The sequence below is a fragment of the Penicillium vulpinum genome (genome assembly GCF_028829585.1).
Source record: "Penicillium vulpinum strain IBT 29486 chromosome Unknown utg000004l_segment0_segment0, whole genome shotgun sequence".
NCBI lineage: Eukaryota > Fungi > Ascomycota > Eurotiomycetes > Eurotiales > Aspergillaceae > Penicillium > Penicillium vulpinum.
Window position 1 is genome coordinate 1,052,602 of NW_026643244.1, and position 21,014 is coordinate 1,073,615.

Here is a 21,014-nt window from a genome sequence, read left to right on the forward strand (position 1 = left end):
TCTGACACCAAGAAACAAGTCTCCGTGTGAAAGTGGATCCCAACGCGATGCGTGAATTGACTTACCTTCTTCGACTCCCATGGTTCCACGAACCCCTCTACGGCCTATTAATTCTAATGGGCGTAGAAATACGGAACTCACTCCTAAATTTCGAGTTAAAATTACGGAACATGAATTTGAACTCTCTTACGCCAAGATTGCCGCGCGCCATGGCCTTTCCGCGTCTATCGTTCAATATACCGTCGAACAAGAACGTTTACTCCGCGACGGCCACTCGATGCCACGCTCCGGCCGACCGAAGGCCTTGACTGAGGGTGATAAGCGTGCAGTTATTCGAATAATTAAACGCGATCCCTTTGCCGGTTCCGACGATATCCGCGAACAAAGTGGGACTACAGCGTGTAATAAGACAATATTTTCAATGCTCCGCGACGAGAAGTATGATCACTGGGAGGCCCAAAAAAGACCTCGATTAAAAGCTGAGCTGGCCGCTAAACGCCTTGCTTGAGTTTTAGAATATCGGAATTGGACGTTGGAAGATTGGATAAGGATTATTTGGAGTGATGAATGTTCCGTCGAAATCGGCCGAGGCAAGCGCCACCGTTGGTGCTTTGGAATCAACCACCACAACGAAAAATTCGATAAAGGCCATGTTACCACATATAAACAGAGTAAGGCAATGTCAATCATGATCTGGGGGGCATTTTTTAATGGTGGAACCTCCCGAATTATTCGAATACAGCGCGATGAACTTGCCGCGCGGAACGGCTACACTGCACGGTCGTATCTCGACGTGTTCGAGGCCGAATTACCTTGTATCTATTAAGATACGGATTGGGCCTTTATGCAAGATAATGCTCCGATTCACTCGGCCAGAATTATCAGAGAGTGGTTGGCCGAGAATAGGATTTGTACGATGGAATGGCCGCCGTATTCGCCTGATTTGAACCCGATCGAACATGCACGGGCCAAACTGAAAGAGATGATCGATCGGATAAATCCGAACCTTGATAAATTTGCTGGCACCGCTGCTGAGCTTTTTGCAAATTTTTGCGAATTAATTAAACAAGCGTGGGTACAGCTAAGCCAGGATCACTTCCAAGGTTTGATCGGTTGGTTTCTACTATGGATCATAGGGTTGAGGCAGTAATTGCTGCGAAGGGGTGGTATACAAAGCACTAAAAATCTGCAAATAATATGATTGAATTCTCTAAGAAATGCTGCATAAAAAAGAGATTATCATAGTAATTAATTACGATGGTAGTGGTCAGTCATGTAGTTTGAATGTACGGAGTATAGGATATATGTTTTTTGGTGGCACGGAGACTTCATTCCTAGAACTGTATCAGTTTGACCGAGTCTATGATACGGGGCGCCCCCATTTTTGTCTAACACATGTAACCTCCCCTCAATGCCTCCGACATAAAAGACCCCGTCTTCGCCGCTCGTCCTCCCCCTGTCTCACTTTTGCATTCTTCTTGCCTCTTTATCCTGCACTTATCGTTGCGCCCCTGTCATTTTGCCCACCCAACCGGAACACCTGGTTCCTCCACCCTGGTTTTCGGTCGCAGACTGCAGTCAAGTCCTGTTTGCCTCCACTTTTGTAGCTCTTGGAACAATATTATCTGGCCTCTACGCAAGTGGCGTTTTCAGGAATATTGCCAGGCTTTGGAAGAGTTTGTTCTCGAGCGACGCGATACGTCAATCTCACAGAGAGTACACTTGACCAATATAGTCCCCTCCAAACATGGGTTGTCCTGCCCGCTCAACTTAGTGACATGCTGGTCCTCGATTTGATAATCTACAGTTTCGCCTGAATTTGTTCTGATGCCTCGTTCGTGTGACCTACTATTTGACTTCCGGTACTTCGGGATCTACTTCTGCCTGACCGCTTTTTATACCGCCTATTCTATTTGTAAGTACGCTAACTCGCGTTTTAACGCACTATATTATGTACGCTATATTTCAATGCTCAAGGATGGCCTAGATATTGAAATATTTCAGTATCTAGTAGAAGCTATGCCTCACAGGGTAGCTAATGTTATTAAGTGTAAGGATTGGCATACTGGCTATTAAATTATATTATATTTTGTAGGTTTCTGAATGGCAGTATTAGAGAAGTGGGTCCTAGGCCGAAGTACTTGAGGTCAAATACTTTTGTTACACCACTGTACACCCTTCGACTATCTCCGACGTCACTCCTGCCGTGTTCTGTCGCGGCTTGGTTGCTTAGTGACTGGGGGTGCTGCGCCCTCTCCTACCCAATCGTGTAAATACCTCACCAAAGACCGCGTGCATGTCGTAGTAAGGCGCGCTCTCCACTTTTCCCTTTGATCGGGACCTATATTGAGAGATTGGGAAATACGTTTCCTTTGTAATGGGCTTGTGACTCAAATGAATTCGTAAGGGACCTTCACAAGCTGGGGGTTTATAAAAACGGGGCCCTCCATAGTCCCCAGTGCAGTTGTCGACGGCTCCACTGGTACTTTTTTCCCTCGGACTATTCTTTTCCTAAGTACAATTTCAGATCTTTGCCTCGAAAGACTGAGATTCATATTCTTCTGGCCTTTTGCCTTTGGGTGCATCGGTTGTTTATTCTGTAGGACAAAAGCCTTACATCTGAACATTGCTGTGGAACAAAAATCACAATGTCGGCGACTTCAACACTTAGCTCTGGCTCCGAGAGGCTGGAGGCATGGACTCGACGATCTCAGCCAATGATTGAAATTGATCTGACCGGACCGAAGCCTGGCCATTTCAACTGCTACACGACTGCGGATAGCATCGATGGCACCGTGACCGTTACTGTGGAACATGAAACGCCATTTGACGAGGTTGAGATCGTTTTTGATGGTATCATTCCAATTGATTCGTGTTATATGAAGACCTGCCACTGACTTGACAAAAAGGTACATCTCGAACTAAGGTGGAACGAGGATCATACCCTGGCCGCATGGGATCGCAACATATGTTCCTCAATTTGCGTCAACCGATTGAGGATATTGAATATCCAACCCCTCGAGTACTGAAACGAGGTCGTTCATATCAATTCCCCTTCACATTTGTCGTTCCAGATCGCCTGCTACCCCAGGTCTGTACCCACATCAAGAAGAACGCCCACGTTAGACGTTCTCACACTATGCTTCCGCCGACTCTGGGTGATCCTATGCTTCAAAACAATGGCAAGACTCTCCTAGATGATATGTCTCCCGATATGTCGCAGGTGGCTTATATTGTTCGAGCATCCGTTTACCAAAAACAACTCACCGGCCACGGAGTCAAGTCTATCGTCGCCGTTGACAAAAAAGTCCGAATCATCCCACTTGTGGAGGAAGAACCTCCAGTCGATATTTCCGGAACCACGTCTCTTTATATGCGAAATGAACAAAGCGTTAAGCGCGGAACCTTACGAGGTAAACTGGGCCGACTCGTCGCCGCAACATCGCAGCCTAAGCCTATTCGATTGCTTCCCCCAAATTGCGAACCGTCCGATACTGTGAGTACCGTGGCTACCGTAAACCTGCGATTCGAACCCGTCGGAAACGAGCAACCACCACCGCTAGGAACAATGATTAGCAAGCTCCGCGCAAGTACGTTCTACAGCGCCTCACCATGGGACGACTTCCCCTCCTCAACAGGCGTTCCTTTTGGGCAAATTGACCGCGGACTGTATACAGAGGCTGTCCCTCTCTCCACAATGTGTGTCGCCTCGGCACAATGGACCAAACAAACATACGACTCGCGACCTTATTCTGCCACATCATCATCCGACTCTTTATCAACGGGCCTGTCCTCCACATACGCCGGAGATACGTACTATACCGCTTCGCTCGTTATCCCAGTCACACTCCCAAAATCAAAGGCTTTCGTCCCAACATTCCACTCCTGTCTCATGTCTCGCACCTACTCCCTCGAACTCTCATTGACATATCACACACCTGCGACGAACATAATGACACCGACTATTTCCCTGCGCGTCCCGATTCAGTTCACCAGTGAGAGACTCTCTCAAGTCTTCCCGGTATGACTGTCACACCAGAAGAATTGGATGAATTCTTCCACCCTCCAAACGTGATCTCGCCAACCCACTTCTCTGTCCCGCACGTTAGCGATGTGATTGTCGATCTGGCTCCTCCCGGGTATTCGGAGACAGTAGGTGTCAGGGTCAGTCATTGAATCACGAGAAAAACCATCTATCTTCTCTTCGCCAATCAGCCCTCTTCATGTCATAGGCCAGCGCAAATGTTTTTCCTTGCATTGCATTATTTCATGACTAGTTTTCCCCTCTGTTACGCATATACGGTATACCCACATTCTCTTATGCTTTACAGCATGCTCTTTTTCTTCGCCTTGGCAAGCGAGGCTTAATCCATCGAGCCGGTTCTGTCTTTTTTTTATATATACCACCTTTTTAGATGTATTATTTGCTTACTCTCACGTGAACTTATACATCTTTTTGGAGTGACTTTGCGCAAGCTGAATTGCAATGAAACTAGAGTTGTAGCGCACGGGTCTATCCGAATGATTCCCATCTATGTAGGTGTATAATGGCAGAGATATGGGGAAATCGTAAGAATTTTGGGCGGATCTCTACTAGCACGTAGAATAGCCAATCAAGCGTAGATTGCGACAATGCTCACGAAAGTGGAGACACTTTTAGCGTCGCCAAGATATATGCGGGCACTCTTGGCAAACTCGATAACGCCAAGAACTAGTTATGTACATAGAATAGCCTAATAGGGTAATTCTTGCATCAATTTTGCATAACGGTGGGCGATGGGCGTCAAATTTCAAAAGGCCCACGGGCCGTGGACACTTCCTAGTGCTCATAGACGGGCAATGTCGCAGTCTACTTACTAGTAAACGGCACTTGACAACCTAACAGTCTAACAGCTGGTGTTTGCACTCTATATATTAATTACTAGGAGGTACTAGTAATCGAAACTCCCCTGACAACCTGACCACCTAACGAGCATTTCGCCTGCACGGAGGCATCCCCTAGAAAAGGAGGGGCTGGATCCTCTTAGGAGGGCCAGCGATTAGTCTGAATATCATCATACCCATACCAGGCACATCTCATATTCTTCACTCGTATTCATATCGTACTAGGAAACCTCTCAGGGGACTGTTATAACACATATGGGGGTGCTGAATATTCCTCGGGTGCGCTAGTAAAACTGCGACCCTGCTTTGTCGACATTTTTAGATTTATGCAGAACAGACGGACAGATAGACTTGAATTCAGACACCTGTTTAGTGATAATCCCTTGTTACTTACGAGACCTTACCAATTCACCAATCGTCCACAGTTGTATGCACCACTTGTCGATCAACATCCAACGTCACTGCGCGGTCAATGTATCCCGCACCCCGCAGTTGTTTGTGCATACCCGAGGTAGACGGGAGAGTCAGGATGCTTGATTCACAAACGAGTTTAATAGTCTTTAGTCCTCGTTTTCCTAATTTCCGATCATTCAGGTGTTTGCTTTTCAGGTCATATTGCATTCATCCGGGATATGCACACGTCCAGCAATTACTCATCTGACTAGAACTCTGCATCACCCACATCACATCTATCTACAATGGGAGCTCATGTCCATCTACTGCGAGTCTTCTCTGCAGGTCCAGGTGGCGGCAATCTTCTTCCAGTCGTGTTGAACGCCCAGGGCATGTCGAACGCAGAAATGCAAGCAGTTGCCGCAAGCCATAAGCACGAGAGCGGGTTCGTCTTCCCCGCACCGGCAGATTCGCACTACGACTATGAATTTCGTTTCTGGGTCCCCGCCCACGAAATGGAGATGTGCGGCCATGCAACAATTGGAACCGTCTGGCTAATGTCAAAGCTTGAAATGCTCGAACGGGGCCAGGTTCGCATCTTGACCAAGAGCGGTCTTATCGAAGCAAAGGTCTCGCATGTTCCAGGCGACACAGACGACACAAAGGATGGGATATGGGTTGAAATATCGCAGCCTGCATGCACGGTAATGGATCGTATGGAAGACGATTACATCAATGAGATTGTGTCTGTTTTGGGGGTTTCAAAAGATGATTTGTACCCTGGACTATATATCCAGAATGCCGCCACGAGCAGGGTGAAGACGCTGGTCCCGCTCAAGTCGGTTTCTTTGCTGAACTCTCTGGAGCCACAGTTCTCCCGGATAGAGACGCTCTGTGAGAAGATTGATAGCACCGGTCTGTATCCATATGCTGTTTCCAATCTCAAACTACAGGAGTTTGAAGCGAGGCAATTTCCCAAAGCCTCCGGATACCGCGAGGATGCTGCAACTGGAATCGCAGCATCTGCTTTGGCCTTTGGGCTTCTAATGAATGGTCAGGTGAATAGCACGGATCGGAATGTCAAGATTAAGCAGGGTTCGGCCATGGGCCATCCATCTGAGATCAGTGTCAGGTTTAGGAAATGGGGTGATGAAGTTAATGGCTGTTGGATTGGAGGCAGTGCCGGGTTCGAGACTGCAGAGAAACCACTATGATATTTTTCATACGGACTTTTATGTTGCCCACGGAAACTTCTCTACAATTATTCCTTTTCGCTTCGCAAGACTTCACATCCTGCCTCGCGACCATCCTATATGGAATACACTACTACGAGCCAAGAAGCGTAGGAAGCCGAAGGTTTCGGCTGAGAACGCAACCCGGGCCCAACTCGACCCATTTTTGCATAATTACAATTATAAAGTTGCTCAGTTATCAAAATAAAATACTGTTTTTCACATCAGTTCTAGCTTGTACTCTGAGCCACTATAATTTCCTAGTATTACTGGAGATTTGAGGTTTGCTCTATGCTTACTGTCTTAGACTTATAGTGAAGGCCTTCCACCTTCCTATAATCTCAATTCTAACGTACGTTCAATAGGTCCTTTTAACCTGAGTACTACTTCTCTAACTTCTGCGAGGGCGGCGGTAAATTCTTCTTTGACTTTCTGAAGTTCTTCGTTGTGCAGTTCGTCTCGCCGTCTGATCTCCTTCCTGAGTTTGTCGAGTTCCTTTGACAGTTCCGAGGCGCTCGGGTCCTCGCTCTCTGTTGATGATTCCGATGTTATCACTTCACGTTGGGCTACTGGCTTGCTCTGGGTCTTCTTCTTCCGTTTATTCCAAGATCTTACCATTGCTACAATTTTACTAGCACACAATATTCGGTAATGGTTTAGAAGTCCGCACCACAGCTCTCAAAGAGGGGTATAACCATAGGCAAAGAAAGGTTTATTGAATTATCCCCTGAAATTAATCTGAATGGACAAGAATATAATCAGCCGAATTATATAGGGCGAGCGGGTATAATCCCTCCTAGATAGACTTCGGTATAACCCACTCTAACCCGGACTCAACCCAACCTGGCCCAACCTAGAATAGGTTTTAGGTCTATTGCTTCGACCTAACGATAGGTTTTGGGTTATAGCTAGACTTCCGCAAAGCTCGAAAAGCCCGAAACCCGACCCGACTCGACCCTCAAAAGGGTCGGGTTTCGGGCCTGATTCCTAAAGCTCGCAGCGGGCTTCGGGCTTTTGGTTTGGGCCTATAGCTCGAAGAGGGGGGGGGGGGGGGGGGGGGGCCGACGAGCCCCCCCCCTACGACTAAACAGTGTAAATATACTAGTTTCTTATAACTACACAAATAATACAGAAATTCCCAGTATTTTTGAGTATTTCGATTGTATTGCTCACTTTAAATTCAACAAATCATTGATTCGTTTAAGTATATATCAATGTATTATAATTAAATCAAGTGTGAACTAATAAGACTGATATATATTATCCTCTATATACTTCCTTTTCCTCCCTGATATACGTGGCTGAGTAGTATAACTTAGTAATAGAGGATCGCTAGTATTATTATGTAAAGGATATGCCTGGGCGCACATTCTCCAGCTCGGCCAAAAGACCATTATGTCAGAGCTCATGCTCTGACATGCCCAGGACCAATATATATAGTAGCGCACATAGTTTATCCGTGACACCTAAAGACAGCGTGAGCGGTGTAGAGATAAAGATAAATACGAGTACACTATACAGCGTAGATAGTTTAATCGCAGAATAATATGATATACTATTTTGGGCCGAAAGTCGTTCTAAGATAATTCTCTAACTCAAGTAGAGTACCTAATAATACAAGGTATTTCTATATAACTTATACAAGTCACGTTTTTCTATATATTTGCACTGTTTACAGTCCTATAGGAGTCCCGCCAAGCTCCCACGGGACAGGACTAGCAACTTGGTCCCACCGCTTGGTACCCCCGTGGGACTATATAGGAGTCCTATATGGTCCCATGGGACTACTCCCACGGGAGTAAATGTGGGAGTTGGCAAGGTCTATCGATGTATCCATGTAGAGACATGATCCATGACCCGCGGAGGTGGGGCCTAGAGAGTGATGTGACCTCGCCTATCCGCGCACAACTATACTAGTAGAACTCGGAGTATGTATGAGCAACTCAGAGTTCAGTTTGAATACAAGCGGTACTAGTGTCATGCATTCGCAGTAGTATCGTAGTACTCTTCTCACTCTGATTGATACATAGAAGACCTTACATGGTGGGGTCTTCACAGTCCTACGCCCTTTCGTTATGACGTATCTCCTTGATAAGATATCGTGCTCCAAAAATTGAGAGCAGCAGCAATGCTATCAACGCACTAACTATCACAGTATAGACGACCCTGAGGGGGCTAATCCCTTCTGGGTATAGTCTGCGGTAGGCTGAGTGTATCAGTGTTGCTCACTGATTGGACACTGAGTATCACTGAGTAATCAGGGAGCACCCAATAACTAACCTGCACTCACTGAGCATCAGTCATTCTGCACGTGACTGATCTGAGCATGATCACTGATCTGAATCCGTGCTGACATCTACTCAGTGAGCCTGAGCCTGAGCGCCCTCATAACGCGGCGGCAGCTCAAATAGGAAAGCTCCACCCGCCAGGGAAAATCCGGTACGTATAGGTACATATATATATAGCACGGACATTGAACATCATGGTATAATTATTTCATCTATATCGTACTAAGATATCTATTATATGAGCGTATAAACTTGACTTTGGGACCAGCGAAACATCCATGGATCATTATCTTGCTGACAGCTTTGCAATGTTTTGCATGATCGTGCAGATTGGCTAGAGATCATCGGCGAGCTCGCGATGTCATTTTGCCGGTATTGACCGGAATCGAAGCGATCTGCAATATAAAGCGAGATGCATTTCCCTCTTCTGTCAACCTCTATAATCAAGAAGTTCACACAGAGGATCATCGAAGTATCAAAATTAAAGTAAAACCCAAGGCAGAGAAATGAACACCCAGATAGGCAAGGTGCCGAATCCACCCTTACCTAATCTAACGCAGCCGCACGCAGCCACAGCCTCTCCCCTCATAGAAGATAAGATGTTAGATGTGCGACGATCTGGAAGTCATTGAACTCGTTTAACTCACCTGAGATTTACTTCCCAGAAACCACTCTCTTGTTTCAAACTCTCTGCTCAGAAATTATTCCAGCGATTCTACTAAGGTTATCCAACTCGACACATTCGTTCCCTATATCTCCACTACATGGAATCAAGTGTGTCTCACGCTCTCAGTGACGTCGCCAATTGAATTTACGATCTCTTTCTACTTGAAGTTAACATATTTGGTACTCGCGCCAACTCAATACGACAGCACTTTGATACTTCTTACATCACAACACTTAGACAGTCTACCAGTGTCACACTGGACACTTCCGCAAACACCATGTCCGGCATTTTACATAGAGAAGTGCCCATGTCCCAAGATGACGAGTCTCTTTATGTCCGCACGCAAGAATACACAGCCATGCCACGGAATCCGATGTTCATTAGCGCGTCGACTGGGACCTACTACGGATTGGGCGCAGACGATGAGAACACTGTAATCGTCGACACGAAAAGGTTCGATCGCGAATCGCACGAATTCGCAGAAGGAGACTTTGTTTGTCCTGGATTTTTCAACCTGGTTAATCTCGGCGGGTTTACCCGCCGCTTCAACCCTTCCCAATGGAATTACGATATGCGCCGCCAGGCCCAGTCCATCTTTCCATTCTTATCTCTTGGCCCTTCGGCATGTCTACGTGATTTCGATTACCTCCGCAGCCAAGGGTTCACACTTCTCCTTGCTATTCGAAGTCGGCACTCGGCACTGGCACGTCTCGTCTCGGGCGATAAGGCTGCAGCCGAGGTCGGTATTATCGCGGATGCGATTGATGTCCTTGATAACCAAGAGCTCATTTCTGCATTTCCACGCGCTATCCGCCGCATCAATGATCACCTCGCCGGTGTCGATATGGGTTCTGATGGAGTGCTGTCGCAAAGTGAACAGCAGAAGAAGAAGGTTCTCGTTTTCTGTGAATCTGGGAATGAACGCTCTGCCGGTGTTGTCATCGCCTACATCATGGTCATGCTTAATATTGAGACTTTTGAAGCTACGCACATGATCCAGCAACGTCGCTTCTGTGTCTCGATCGAGGACAATATGAAGCTAACTCTTGCGGCTTTCGAGTCCATTCTTTCTGCTAAGTGTGATGTTGAACGTGCTAAGAAATACATGGTTCGTGGAGGTGCGACTCTTGCGCCACCATCGGCACCACCGATGCTGACGAAGAAGCGAAGTTTCCAAGATCATAAATACGATGATCTTGCTGTGGATGAGGATGAAATGGATATGGATATGGACGAGGACCCTTTCTTTGAGCGAAAGCCGCAAGCACCCTTCCAAGACCGCGTGGTCTAGATTCAACCGAAGTCGTTTGCTCCGAGTGTCTTTGATTGGGCTCTGAATGGCACTGTCGTGCCATGGAGATGGGTGGAGAGATGGATATGTTGAAAGAGGAAAGGGAGTGAAGGGAATCTTTACATTGTGTAGAATTGGGTGGCTTTCTCCTCTTTTCTCTTTGCTTTATTTGCTTTTGTCTGCTTTATTGTTTTATGGTTCTTATGTGCAAATACCCAGCTGCAGTTGCTCAATGCTACTACTATCTTCCTGATATTCAGGCCATCCACTGGCTATTACACCCTTGGATCCTATGTCTGTAAGATCATAAACATGAGAAAGTTTCAAGATAGCATGTGTATACATTTTGTATAGAAAAATCAGCGATGGGGCCAATCTCAGGATTTGGTAAGTCTCAAGACGCGCACAAGTTGATCGATGCCCTCAAGCATCTGACCCAACGTTTGAACCCACCTTCTCGACTCTCGACTCAATTGGCCCCTACCTTTTGTTTTCCTTTTCAACCCGAGGGCTCGAGTCTTGCGCTGAAGTTGCGCGATTTCAAATCCACCCTGATCCTCCCTTCTCCTCTCTTTCTTCATCTCGCGCAACCACCTTTCCATCTCGCGACCACCCCAACCCGATCACATATCGTACTCCTGCGATAAAGCGCATGCTTCCCATTGACCTCTAACACGTACCTACGATCGATACACCCATATCAACCCTTAAGCGCATCACCCCTCGTCCCACACCTCACGCAACACCTTAACGCGCCGCCAAAATGAGCGGCATGAGACTGCGCGACAGCATTCGCGCGCCGATACGATACGGCGAAGACGAGTACGAAACGCCATCACGGATCTCGCTGCGCCACGGATACGATGATTCCTTTGATGACTCTATCGAGCTTGGGGAATCTGGTAAACCGCGCCCACAGAAGAGGCGCAGGACAAACATTGTGCCATTCAACCCCAACCTGCCGCCAGCTGCGTTCCCTAGTTTGAGCAGACCACAGCCAGATCGCCGCTCCACCGCCTCTGCGCAGACTCACAGCGTTGGCGACAGCCAACAGGGCATCCAGGTTAGGGATTTTGCATTTCATCCACAAAGTGAGGAGTCAATGTCAGCTGTTCTATTCCCTTTGTCTGGGACAGAACAAGTCCCAATGGGCCAGCTCGAGAATCACCTTGCCAGTAACAACATGGATAATCCAGTGTATGCGAGAAACATGAACATGGCGCGCAAGGCGCGTAAGGTTGTCGCTCCCGTTTCCGAGGACATGGTCAGCTCTCCGGATAGTGATGAGGAACCACCGCCAGATGCGACACAGGCGCTAATTGATACAGTGAGTATATCGTGACTTTTGCTGTGTTAGTAAAATTGAACGTGTCTGACGTGAGTCGTTGTTTCAGATCCCCAACCCCAGATGGAAAGATCTGCACAAAGCTATGCAAGTTGAAATCGTCGAAAACACAATGAAATACTACGACTGGAGACGGGTTTGCGACCTTCTTGCCCTTGGGCCAGACGAGCGAAGACGACTCCAGGAGGCCATCAGCATTCGAAATAAACAGATCGAACGGGAGAACAAGAAACTGGAGCAAATGCGGCGCAAACAGCGCAAGACACTCATGAAGATTGACAACAGCGACTTGAAGCTTTTTAAGCCGCCACCTCAACTAGTACTGAAAAGGATCGCCCGAGAGACCAATAGGAGCTTGATCTTCGCCCAGTACACGGACCTCTTGATGTGTCAAGCGCACGATGTCCTGAAAGCCAGACAGTACTTGCATCAGCACGGGCTACCTCGAAGATATGCCGGGGATTGGGGAGACAGCCTGGTGGTGCTGCGAGAATCCGTGGAAAACCCCCATGAACCCGAAAAGTTCGAATGGAAAGAGAACCTGAGATTTACTCCGCCTTCTGATGATATCGAGACTTCAGTCAATCCTTTCATGGACCCAATCATTACTGCCAAGAGTGAATTCATTCAAAGCATTGGTACGAGCGGCACGATAAATCCAAAAGATTTATTCCGACACGACACTGAGCCGGACCCCATGGTGGACTGGGGAAAGTATTATGAACCAAAACCGGACACGTCGTGGGACACCACAAAGCCCCGACTCGGCGGACTGATCAAGGTGAATATTGGTCCACACCGCGCCGCGCAGATTCAACAATACGAGCAAACACGTGTCAGGCCCCAGGGATTGTCCTACCAGGGTCAACTCATGACCATGCCAGAGTCACCTCCATCGGAATTTCCAGAAGAAACACCATCCAAGAGGCCACAGAACGTGAGTCTTCCCCAGCCCATTTGCCAGCAAACCCCCAGACCTGTCAGCAGAGCAATCACCGGGAACTGGCCTTTGGTACGTTCCAGCCCATCGGTGAGCCAATCCAGGTACCAACGACATATCCAGCAGGCCAGGCTTGAAAAAATAGAGGCCGAGGCCGAAGACATGCGCTATCGGTATAACTTGCAGCCAAACCTCCGGGTCAATGGCGTTGGACTTGGAATGAGTCCCGCATACGGAAAAATTAAGCCAATTACACTGTCCCAGTCAGTTGAACAAGACATGCCTTCGGAATTTTTTGCCAGGGCGTATCGTGGAATGACAAACATGAACGTTGATCGCCTCATGGATGAGTTTGTCTCCTATGAGCCTATTCCGATGCCCGAAGAAAGCGAGGCCGAGCAACAAGAGGAAGAGCAACCCGATGAACAACCAAGTTCCACTGATATTAGCTCGATCACTGAGGTGTCTATGGATGATGTGATCCTGGTGCCGACAGATGGCTGTTCCTCTTCGCAGTAGAGGGATACAAGAGATGTCGAGGAAACAACAATCAAGTATTCAAGGATATGGGACCATCTTCTTCATATTGAACTTCTTGCATGATTCATTTGTATGATAATACTCAATCTGATAGTCTTGAACGATGTTGAGTCTAAGTTATTATTGTATGAAATCCGTCCAATTTAAACATGGTCCGTGCGTTGGACGCGAAAATGCCGCGTCGAGGACGCGATCATACTTCGATCTGCGATATATCGAAAACCAACGTCCAATCGTGCGCGAAATTTGTCTGAACTACGAGTATCCATTTGTGGGAAACTTTGTACACCTAGTCCCTGGTATCACATTCGTTTACCCTTCGCCCCCAAAGGAACTTGACGTTGTGAAAACTTCTCACCCCTGTGAATGACGTACCATCTACATCTATCTACCACTCGCTTTAGATCGTTCACTCTCTTTACCTTGTTACTCAATTCGATCAGACAAAATGTCTGCTGAAGGCACAGCTACTCCCACAGATTCCCGTTCGGGGACTATGGCGCCTGAATCAGTCATTCCTTCGTCGCCACTTACGGACCCGTCGGAGGCTGAAGACTCGAAGTCATCTCACGACAAGGATGATGGAACCCAGGCAGAGCTGGCCGATTCAGAAGATGTCGAGGGGATGGACAGCAAGGCCAAGGCCTTGATGCACTTGTTGAAGACCAGCTCAGTACGTGTCCAGTCCATCCTCGTCTTGTCTGATCACAGTAGTCTGATATCTTCTCGTACCTGCAGGTCTTTGTCGCTATCATGTCAGATAAAATGAAAAAACAACAAGAAGACGCACGCTTGGCGGCGATCAAGCACCACGAACAAACTGTTGCGAGTCAAAAGAAAACAAAGAGTCCCCCTGAACCTGCTCGCAGAACCACTCGAACTCGGCAAAACCAAGATGCGACAAAGGATAAGGAGAACAAGACAACCGGCGGGCAAGACGTCAATGAAAAGCCCCAAGCAGCGACCAGAGGTCGGCCTAGGCGGGCAGCCGCCGCCAATGGCAACTCTATTTCCAGTTACTTTAAAAAAGCTGATGTCGAAGTAACCGAAGACAATCACTCGGTGCAGCAAGCCCTTGAGCAGGCCGCAGATGACTACGAAGCGCACCCCACAGCTCTTGGTGAGCAGGACTTGGTCGCGACACAGCAGCCAGCTCTTGTGAGTGGTGGCAAAATGAGAACATACCAGCTGGAGGGCCTCGAATGGCTCAAGACCTTATGGATGAATGGGCTTTGCGGTATTCTTGCCGATGAGATGGGCCTTGGAAAGACTGTTCAAGCTATCTCCATGATTGCTTTCCTGAAAGAAAAGAATGTCTCGGGCCCGTTCCTAATTTCAGCACCGCTGAGTACGGTGAGCAATTGGGTGGATGAATTCGCCCGATGGACACCGGGAATTAAAACGGTGTTGTATCACGGGTCAAAAGATGAGCGAGCTGCCATGCGAAACAAGTTCATGAAGATGAAAAACCAGGGAGACATGGACTTCCCGGTGGTCTGTACATCTTACGAGATTTGCATGAATGATCGAAAGTTCCTGGCTCAGTATCAATGGCGTTATATTGTTGTTGTACGTTTGCTTCGATTTAATTTTCATTTATAAGATGCTAATCAATCTATAGGATGAGGGCCACCGACTGAAGAACATGAATTGCAAACTTATCAAAGAGCTTTTGACCTACAACTCGGCCAATCGTCTGTTAATCACCGGAACACCTCTCCAGAATAACATCTCAGAGTTGTGGTCTCTTCTACATTTCCTGCTTCCTGAAGTTTTCAATGATCTCAACTCGTTTGAGGGCTGGTTTGATTTTTCGTCTGTCCTGGATAACAAGGGTCAAGCAGAGCTGGTTGAAAAACGAAAACGCAATTTGGTTACCAGCATGCACGCGATCCTCAAGCCCTTCCTTCTTCGACGCCTGAAGACAGATGTTGAACACACTCTTCCCAAGAAGCGGGAGTATATCTTGTACGCCCCTCTGACACCTGAGCAGAAAGATCTCTACCGAGAGATCATCAACGGCACAGGACGCGAATACCTTGAGGGAAAGGCTCTGGAACGTCTGGAGCGCAAGAGTGGAAGTTCTACGCGCTCCCAAATTATGAAGCGCAAACGGAATGGCGGCGATGATACAACGCCGGTCAAGAGTGCCAAATCTAGTGGGACGTCCACTCCGGCCAGTAATGGAAATAACTCCAGTCGCCCTCGCCGACGCAACACGCGTCAAACTTACAATGATCAAAGTGAAGGAGAGTTTGATGAACACCTCCGCAAACTCGAGCTGGGAATTGAAGAAGAAGAAGAGAAGATCGAGCCCAGCGATGCCGAGCGTGAAGAGTTGGAAAGAGCTGAGAATCTGAAGCTTGCCAGTACGTCATTTTCAAGCCACTTTTAGGTCACATTTCCTAGTCCTTTTTGCTAATTTTGTCTTGCAGAGAAAGAGATTGGACAAAAGAAGATGCAAAACCCGGTCCTCCAGGCTCGCCTTGCCTGCAACTCTCCGCACAATTTCTACTGGCCCTGGATGGGCGAGTCCGATTCTGTAGACGAAACCCTCGTTTCTGCCTCTGGAAAGATGTTGTTGTTGGACCGCTTGGTCTCGTGTTTACTTGAGAGAGGCCATAAGATTCTCATTTTCTCTCAATTTAAAACTCAACTTGATATCATTCAAGAGTGGGCAACAACACTCCGCTCCTGGGAGTGTTGCCGAATCGACGGCGCTATTGCGCAGTCAGATCGCCAGGCTCAGATCAAAGATTTCAATACTAAGAAGAGCCACAAGATCTTCCTCCTGAGCACCCGAGCTGGTGGTCAAGGAATCAATCTCACCGCTGCCGACACCGTCATTATCTTCGACTCAGACTGGAATCCGCAACAAGATCTACAGGCCCAGGATCGAGCTCACCGCATTGGCCAGACCAGGCCAGTGATTATCTACAGATTGGCGACAAAGGGTACCGTTGAACAGACACTCCTCGAGAAAGCAGATTCCAAACGCCGTCTTGAACGTCTGGTGATCCAAAAAGGCAAATTCCGATCTTTACTCGACCCCAGTGCGAATTCCCAAGACATTGATGAATTGCGCAAGGTGCTTGGCGAGAACGAGTTCGAGCGGTTCGAGGTTGGCGTTGACCCTGCGTCGATCTTATCCAACGAAGATCTCGATATCTTAACCGATCGCTCGGAAGAGGCCTATCTCCGTGCTGAGAAAGGTCTGGATCAGAAAGGGGCTGCGTTTATCGCAGTTGAAACGAAGCGCGATCCTGGTGAGAGTATTCTCTCTTGAGGTGTTCAATGGATGTCCTGTATCTCTTTTCTTCCATTCGATCTGCGTGCTGGATTATGTCCAGTGGTTACTGTATTGTAACAATCTCTATGGGAGGGGCTGGCTGATTTGATTGGCGTTGACAGACAAGGTGGGATGGATAACTTGTTTGTGTATCGATTCCAAGGTTGCTACACTTTCCATTTGCTTGTGGTCGGCTAGATGCTTAGACTACATCCTCGCTATTGTATCATATGTTAAACCATTTCGATGTTTCTTGCACTAATCAGAAAAAAAAAAAAAAAGCAAAGAATATCAATTTGATACCTCCATACCATTATCTTCTATTGCCACTTAATACGCCTTTCCAGTAGGACTTTCTGCGCTCTGGCCCATGGTATTTGCCATTACTCATTTTTTGAGCTATGCCTAAATCCTAGTATGGCCTCTTTTTAGATGTCTTTTGTATTATCTTTTGAGATGAATTAGCTATTGGCACAAGTTTTTAGACAACCCAATCGATCTCCTCTCGCGGAACAAAAAGGCTCATCATCTCATGCATACATATGCAAGAAAGAATATTGGTTTATGATGACTGATATTCTTAACTTATTTGTGGTCGTACTCACGCATTACTATGGGCTGCTTCGATTATTTCACATCTTAGTCAATCACAACCAACTAACTAACTAGCTTGCTTATCCATAACAATTTAGAAATTCAAGTCAAATTCGTCAGAATTTCCGGTGAATTTCTTGATTTTCGTTCCTTTGTTAGAGAGTCACTCCCTTCCTCATCGAGGATCACTAAATTTACCCTACATTGTCAACCCAGTCATACATACATAGCACATGCACCACTGTAAAAAAGGTCACTAACTAATATTTTTTTCTTAAAAAAAAAATATTGCAAAAAACTTCGTTTCTACCGAGGTATAGGGAAGTAAAAAAAAAGACAGTCGTCAGCTGCAGGGTTCGAACCTACGCGGGCGAACCCAATAGATTGTGACAAGATGGAGTGACTCCACGATTCACTAAGAGGTATTGTTAGTACGTTGTTACATGAGACTCGGAGACTTGGAAACTCGGAAACTAGGGAGCACATACAGTCTATCGCCTTAACCACTCGGCCAAACTGACGGAGGTTACAGGGACCAGTTGTAAGTAGAAACTTCAGAATATAAAATAACAAAAACAGGAGATTTAGAAGTGATGTTCTATTACAAGGTTTCTACGGGACTAAGTGGGCCAATCTCCTTTTCTATACTTCCAAGGTTAGTACAGATATGCTCTATTGTACTTATCAAGTAGGTATTCAAAGGATTGTATCATCTAGTTCGATATGCGAAACCCTCGATGTCATCTTTCTCGGCGCGGCTTTTTTAGTAGGAAGCCCATGTGCACTTTGTATACTGTTTTAATACTCTCTACACATAAAAGACTGCTTACACTGCCTAAAGTAAAGCACTAATACATTAAATATTACATTCATTGAATTAATTGGCTCATTATTTCCATATCAATATGAAGATGCGCAATGGAATAACCAATACTAGTGTAAATACCATATAACTAGTCAAAGTTGAATGATATTTCATAATATGAGAGTACAATGTCGGCTTAACTGCCTTAACTAGATTAGGCAATGATGGCCTGAAGCCGGATAAAATTCGCAATTCTCTGTCCATTGCCTCGCTTGATTATCCAGTAGTGTAGTGCTTTCTCGGACTCATTACGGATAGTAGCGCTTGTGCTAAGTAGCCGACATTTTGGTTCGCCAGCTTGTCCAATGTAAGCATACCAGTAATCCAGACTTTGCACATGTGTGAAAAAATCAAGGGGTCCTGCGTGAGGAGTACGCTAGATCATCTCGGCTGCAGTCCGCTTCAAACGAATATGTTCGAGCCTAGGTAATAAAACGATATGTGATTAAATGAGTAGTGATCCTAATCAAAATATTAACTTACAATCCCTTAGTAATAACTGCACACTGTAGAGCCTTGGTCTCTGACAGGACCGCGTCATATTACATATCAATAAAGACATTTTCGCCCCCAATGGCTTTGAGCACCATCTTATGAGGAGCGCGGGCAAAATAAACAGGTAGTGTTTGAAATGATATCATGAATTGGGTGAGTGTATCAATGATGGGGTTCAGTCTAGGGAAAATGATCTTGAAGATAAGATCAGTATTAGTGGGTGTAGGTTTAATATATGTGACCGCTGGGAACCTACCTTAAGGACTGGTAGACTATCAGGGCTAGTCATAAAGGGTGAAGGGGATATTCAAGTTTCCTCAATATTGGAGGGAGTCGGCTTTCGATCACAACAACCACAACAGGGAATGGCATCGCACAAGTCGGGCCGTCCGGTTCTAGGAGCAATACGGTTCTTGCATGGATGTTTTCCATATTATTCATGTCACACTTGTGAGTAAGAAGCACAGTTTGATGACAATCGAGGCAGCGGAGGATTTGACTAACCTGCAGAAGAGCCTGTTCCTCGTCCACACTTGTATTGAAGGAAGTAATGAGGTCGCTTATAAGGATAGATGTGGATTTGGGGAATAGAGACAAGAGACGACCAAGAGAGAGAGGGTTTTTACTTAGTTCTCAACTTACTCTCTGTGTCGCTCCAATGCTTTTCAGCCATGCTGTTCTTGCTCCTGACATCTTTCTGCTTCTGACGACTCTCGACTTCTTCGATTTGCCATCAAATTACAATTTCTTCGTCCATGGTAGGGCTGATTGGTTTTAGAATGAGAGCTCAGAAACTTTAGAGCAAGCTTAGAGAGACGAGTTTACAGGTGAAGACGTCAAGACATGAAAGATAAATCAGAGGAAGATGGACAAAAAGTAATAAAATGAAGTTATCGCGGAATGGGCATGCTTTGACGCACACAACAAAACGGCTGATAATATATATATATATATATTTACCAGAAAATTGTCTAAGACATCTAAAAACACATCTAAAAACACATCTGAAAATATAAAGGAAATTGAAATTGACAGCCACATGGAACCTAAAGATAGGTGGGTCGGAAGTGGATACCCCTTGAGCCTCATTTATATGTACATATACTATTGGAAATTTTGATATGGGTTTAGAAAGAGTGGCAGCTTTACTATGATTAGAGGGGATTTCTGAGATTTTCACATCGTTTTGTATGGCATTGATGGCCTAAGGATCTCACTATCTGTTTCCCCACTCATATTCTTCCTCCTTAATACCAAGTGATCAACATCCATACCCTCTTTCTCTCTTTCTTCTTTCAAAAAGCAATCCAAACTTAACAAGAAGAAAGGGACGACTGCCCCTTACATGAAGCAGTCGTTGTGAGTTTTGGACTCTCTATTCCCTCTGATTTATCCACTCCCTTATACTCCTGGCACACATGCTTGACGCTGGATCCACACGTGCCGCTCACATTGGAAGTATCGCCGTAGTTGGAGTTGATTCCCACCAAGGTATCCACACCATTGGCCTTGACGTTCTTGATCACAACGTTCCGTGGGCTTTTGCTCTTGTTGCTGCTGCAGTTTCCGCACGATCGGTACAGCTTGCCAGCATTCACCACAGTAAATCCATCAATGGTGACGGTTCCTTGGCCGTTGTGCTGCACAACCTTGTCTTTGGCCTCTTGGGCACCACCACCTTTGATGAGTGCATTTCCGGTTCCGAGGATGGAAATGGCGTCCTACAGAGGACATATTAGCACCAATAGACAAGATAGATATGGGAACATGAGCCTTACCTCGCAAACATCACGGAACCAGACATTGGTCAGCGTACAGGATCCTTTGCAGTGGATACCCTCGAGTTGGTCCGCTCCAATGATAACATTGCTCAGTGATGCCCCATCCTGCAAGATGAACACGGCATTTTCATCACCTATTTCCTCAGCTTCATTTACTTATACTCGCCTTCTATGTGAACGTACCAGTATCATCATCACTGTCGCAGGCTCGGCCACGATCATACTCCCGATTTCCCAGATCAACACTGCCAGTGATCACACTGGGAGAAGGCAAAGAGACAATGCTGCCCACACGAGAGGGAATGTTGAGTGTCTGGGCACTGGCAAGGCCAATGAGACCGAGGATGAGAGCGCTGGAATGCATTTTGTTTAGCTGATGGTTGATCAATTCGAGGGTCAACAAGGGGCCT

General features: G+C 46.5%; 7 protein-coding genes across 7 annotated transcripts; 6 read left to right on the forward strand and 1 right to left on the reverse strand.

Annotated features, from left to right (window-relative positions):
* Positions 1-79: 79 nt before the first annotated feature.
* Positions 80-508, forward strand: N7479_008950 (uncharacterized protein; the record flags this gene model as incomplete). The annotated part of the gene is made up of 1 exon (XM_057256643.1): positions 80-508. The coding sequence occupies one exon, from the start codon at positions 80-82 to the stop codon at positions 506-508; it is 429 nt and encodes a 142-aa protein (XP_057104101.1).
* Positions 509-2,648: 2,140 nt separating this feature from the next.
* N7479_008951 (uncharacterized protein) lies at positions 2,649-4,027 on the forward strand (the record flags this gene model as incomplete). The annotated part of the gene is made up of 2 exons (XM_057256644.1): positions 2,649-2,853; positions 2,910-4,027. 2 exons carry the CDS (start codon positions 2,649-2,651, stop codon positions 4,025-4,027), a joined length of 1,323 nt encoding a protein of 440 aa, XP_057104102.1.
* A 1,555-nt stretch (positions 4,028-5,582) lies between these two features.
* Positions 5,583-6,491, forward strand: N7479_008952 (PhzF family phenazine biosynthesis protein; the record flags this gene model as incomplete). The annotated part of the gene is made up of 1 exon (XM_057256645.1): positions 5,583-6,491. One exon carries the CDS (start codon positions 5,583-5,585, stop codon positions 6,489-6,491), a length of 909 nt encoding a protein of 302 aa, XP_057104103.1.
* Positions 6,492-9,741: 3,250 nt separating this feature from the next.
* N7479_008953 (dual specificity protein phosphatase family protein) lies at positions 9,742-10,755 on the forward strand (the record flags this gene model as incomplete). The annotated part of the gene is made up of 1 exon (XM_057256646.1): positions 9,742-10,755. One exon carries the CDS (start codon positions 9,742-9,744, stop codon positions 10,753-10,755), a length of 1,014 nt encoding a protein of 337 aa, XP_057104104.1.
* Positions 10,756-11,518: 763 nt separating this feature from the next.
* On the forward strand, positions 11,519-13,559 carry N7479_008954 (uncharacterized protein; the record flags this gene model as incomplete). Its single annotated transcript, XM_057256647.1, has 2 exons — positions 11,519-12,082; positions 12,150-13,559. The coding sequence occupies 2 exons, from the start codon at positions 11,519-11,521 to the stop codon at positions 13,557-13,559; spliced, it is 1,974 nt and encodes a 657-aa protein (XP_057104105.1).
* Positions 13,560-14,028: 469 nt separating this feature from the next.
* Positions 14,029-16,866, forward strand: N7479_008955 (putative SNF2 family helicase/ATPase PasG; the record flags this gene model as incomplete). The annotated part of the gene is made up of 4 exons (XM_057256648.1): positions 14,029-14,253; positions 14,319-15,149; positions 15,202-15,949; positions 16,016-16,866. The coding sequence occupies 4 exons, from the start codon at positions 14,029-14,031 to the stop codon at positions 16,864-16,866; spliced, it is 2,655 nt and encodes an 884-aa protein (XP_057104106.1).
* A 3,270-nt stretch (positions 16,867-20,136) lies between these two features.
* On the reverse strand, positions 20,137-20,968 carry N7479_008956 (pectate lyase; the record flags this gene model as incomplete). The annotated part of the gene is made up of 3 exons (XM_057256649.1): positions 20,137-20,544; positions 20,602-20,738; positions 20,788-20,968. 3 exons carry the CDS (start codon positions 20,966-20,968, stop codon positions 20,137-20,139), a joined length of 726 nt encoding a protein of 241 aa, XP_057104107.1.
* Between the last annotated feature and the right edge of the window lie 46 nt (positions 20,969-21,014).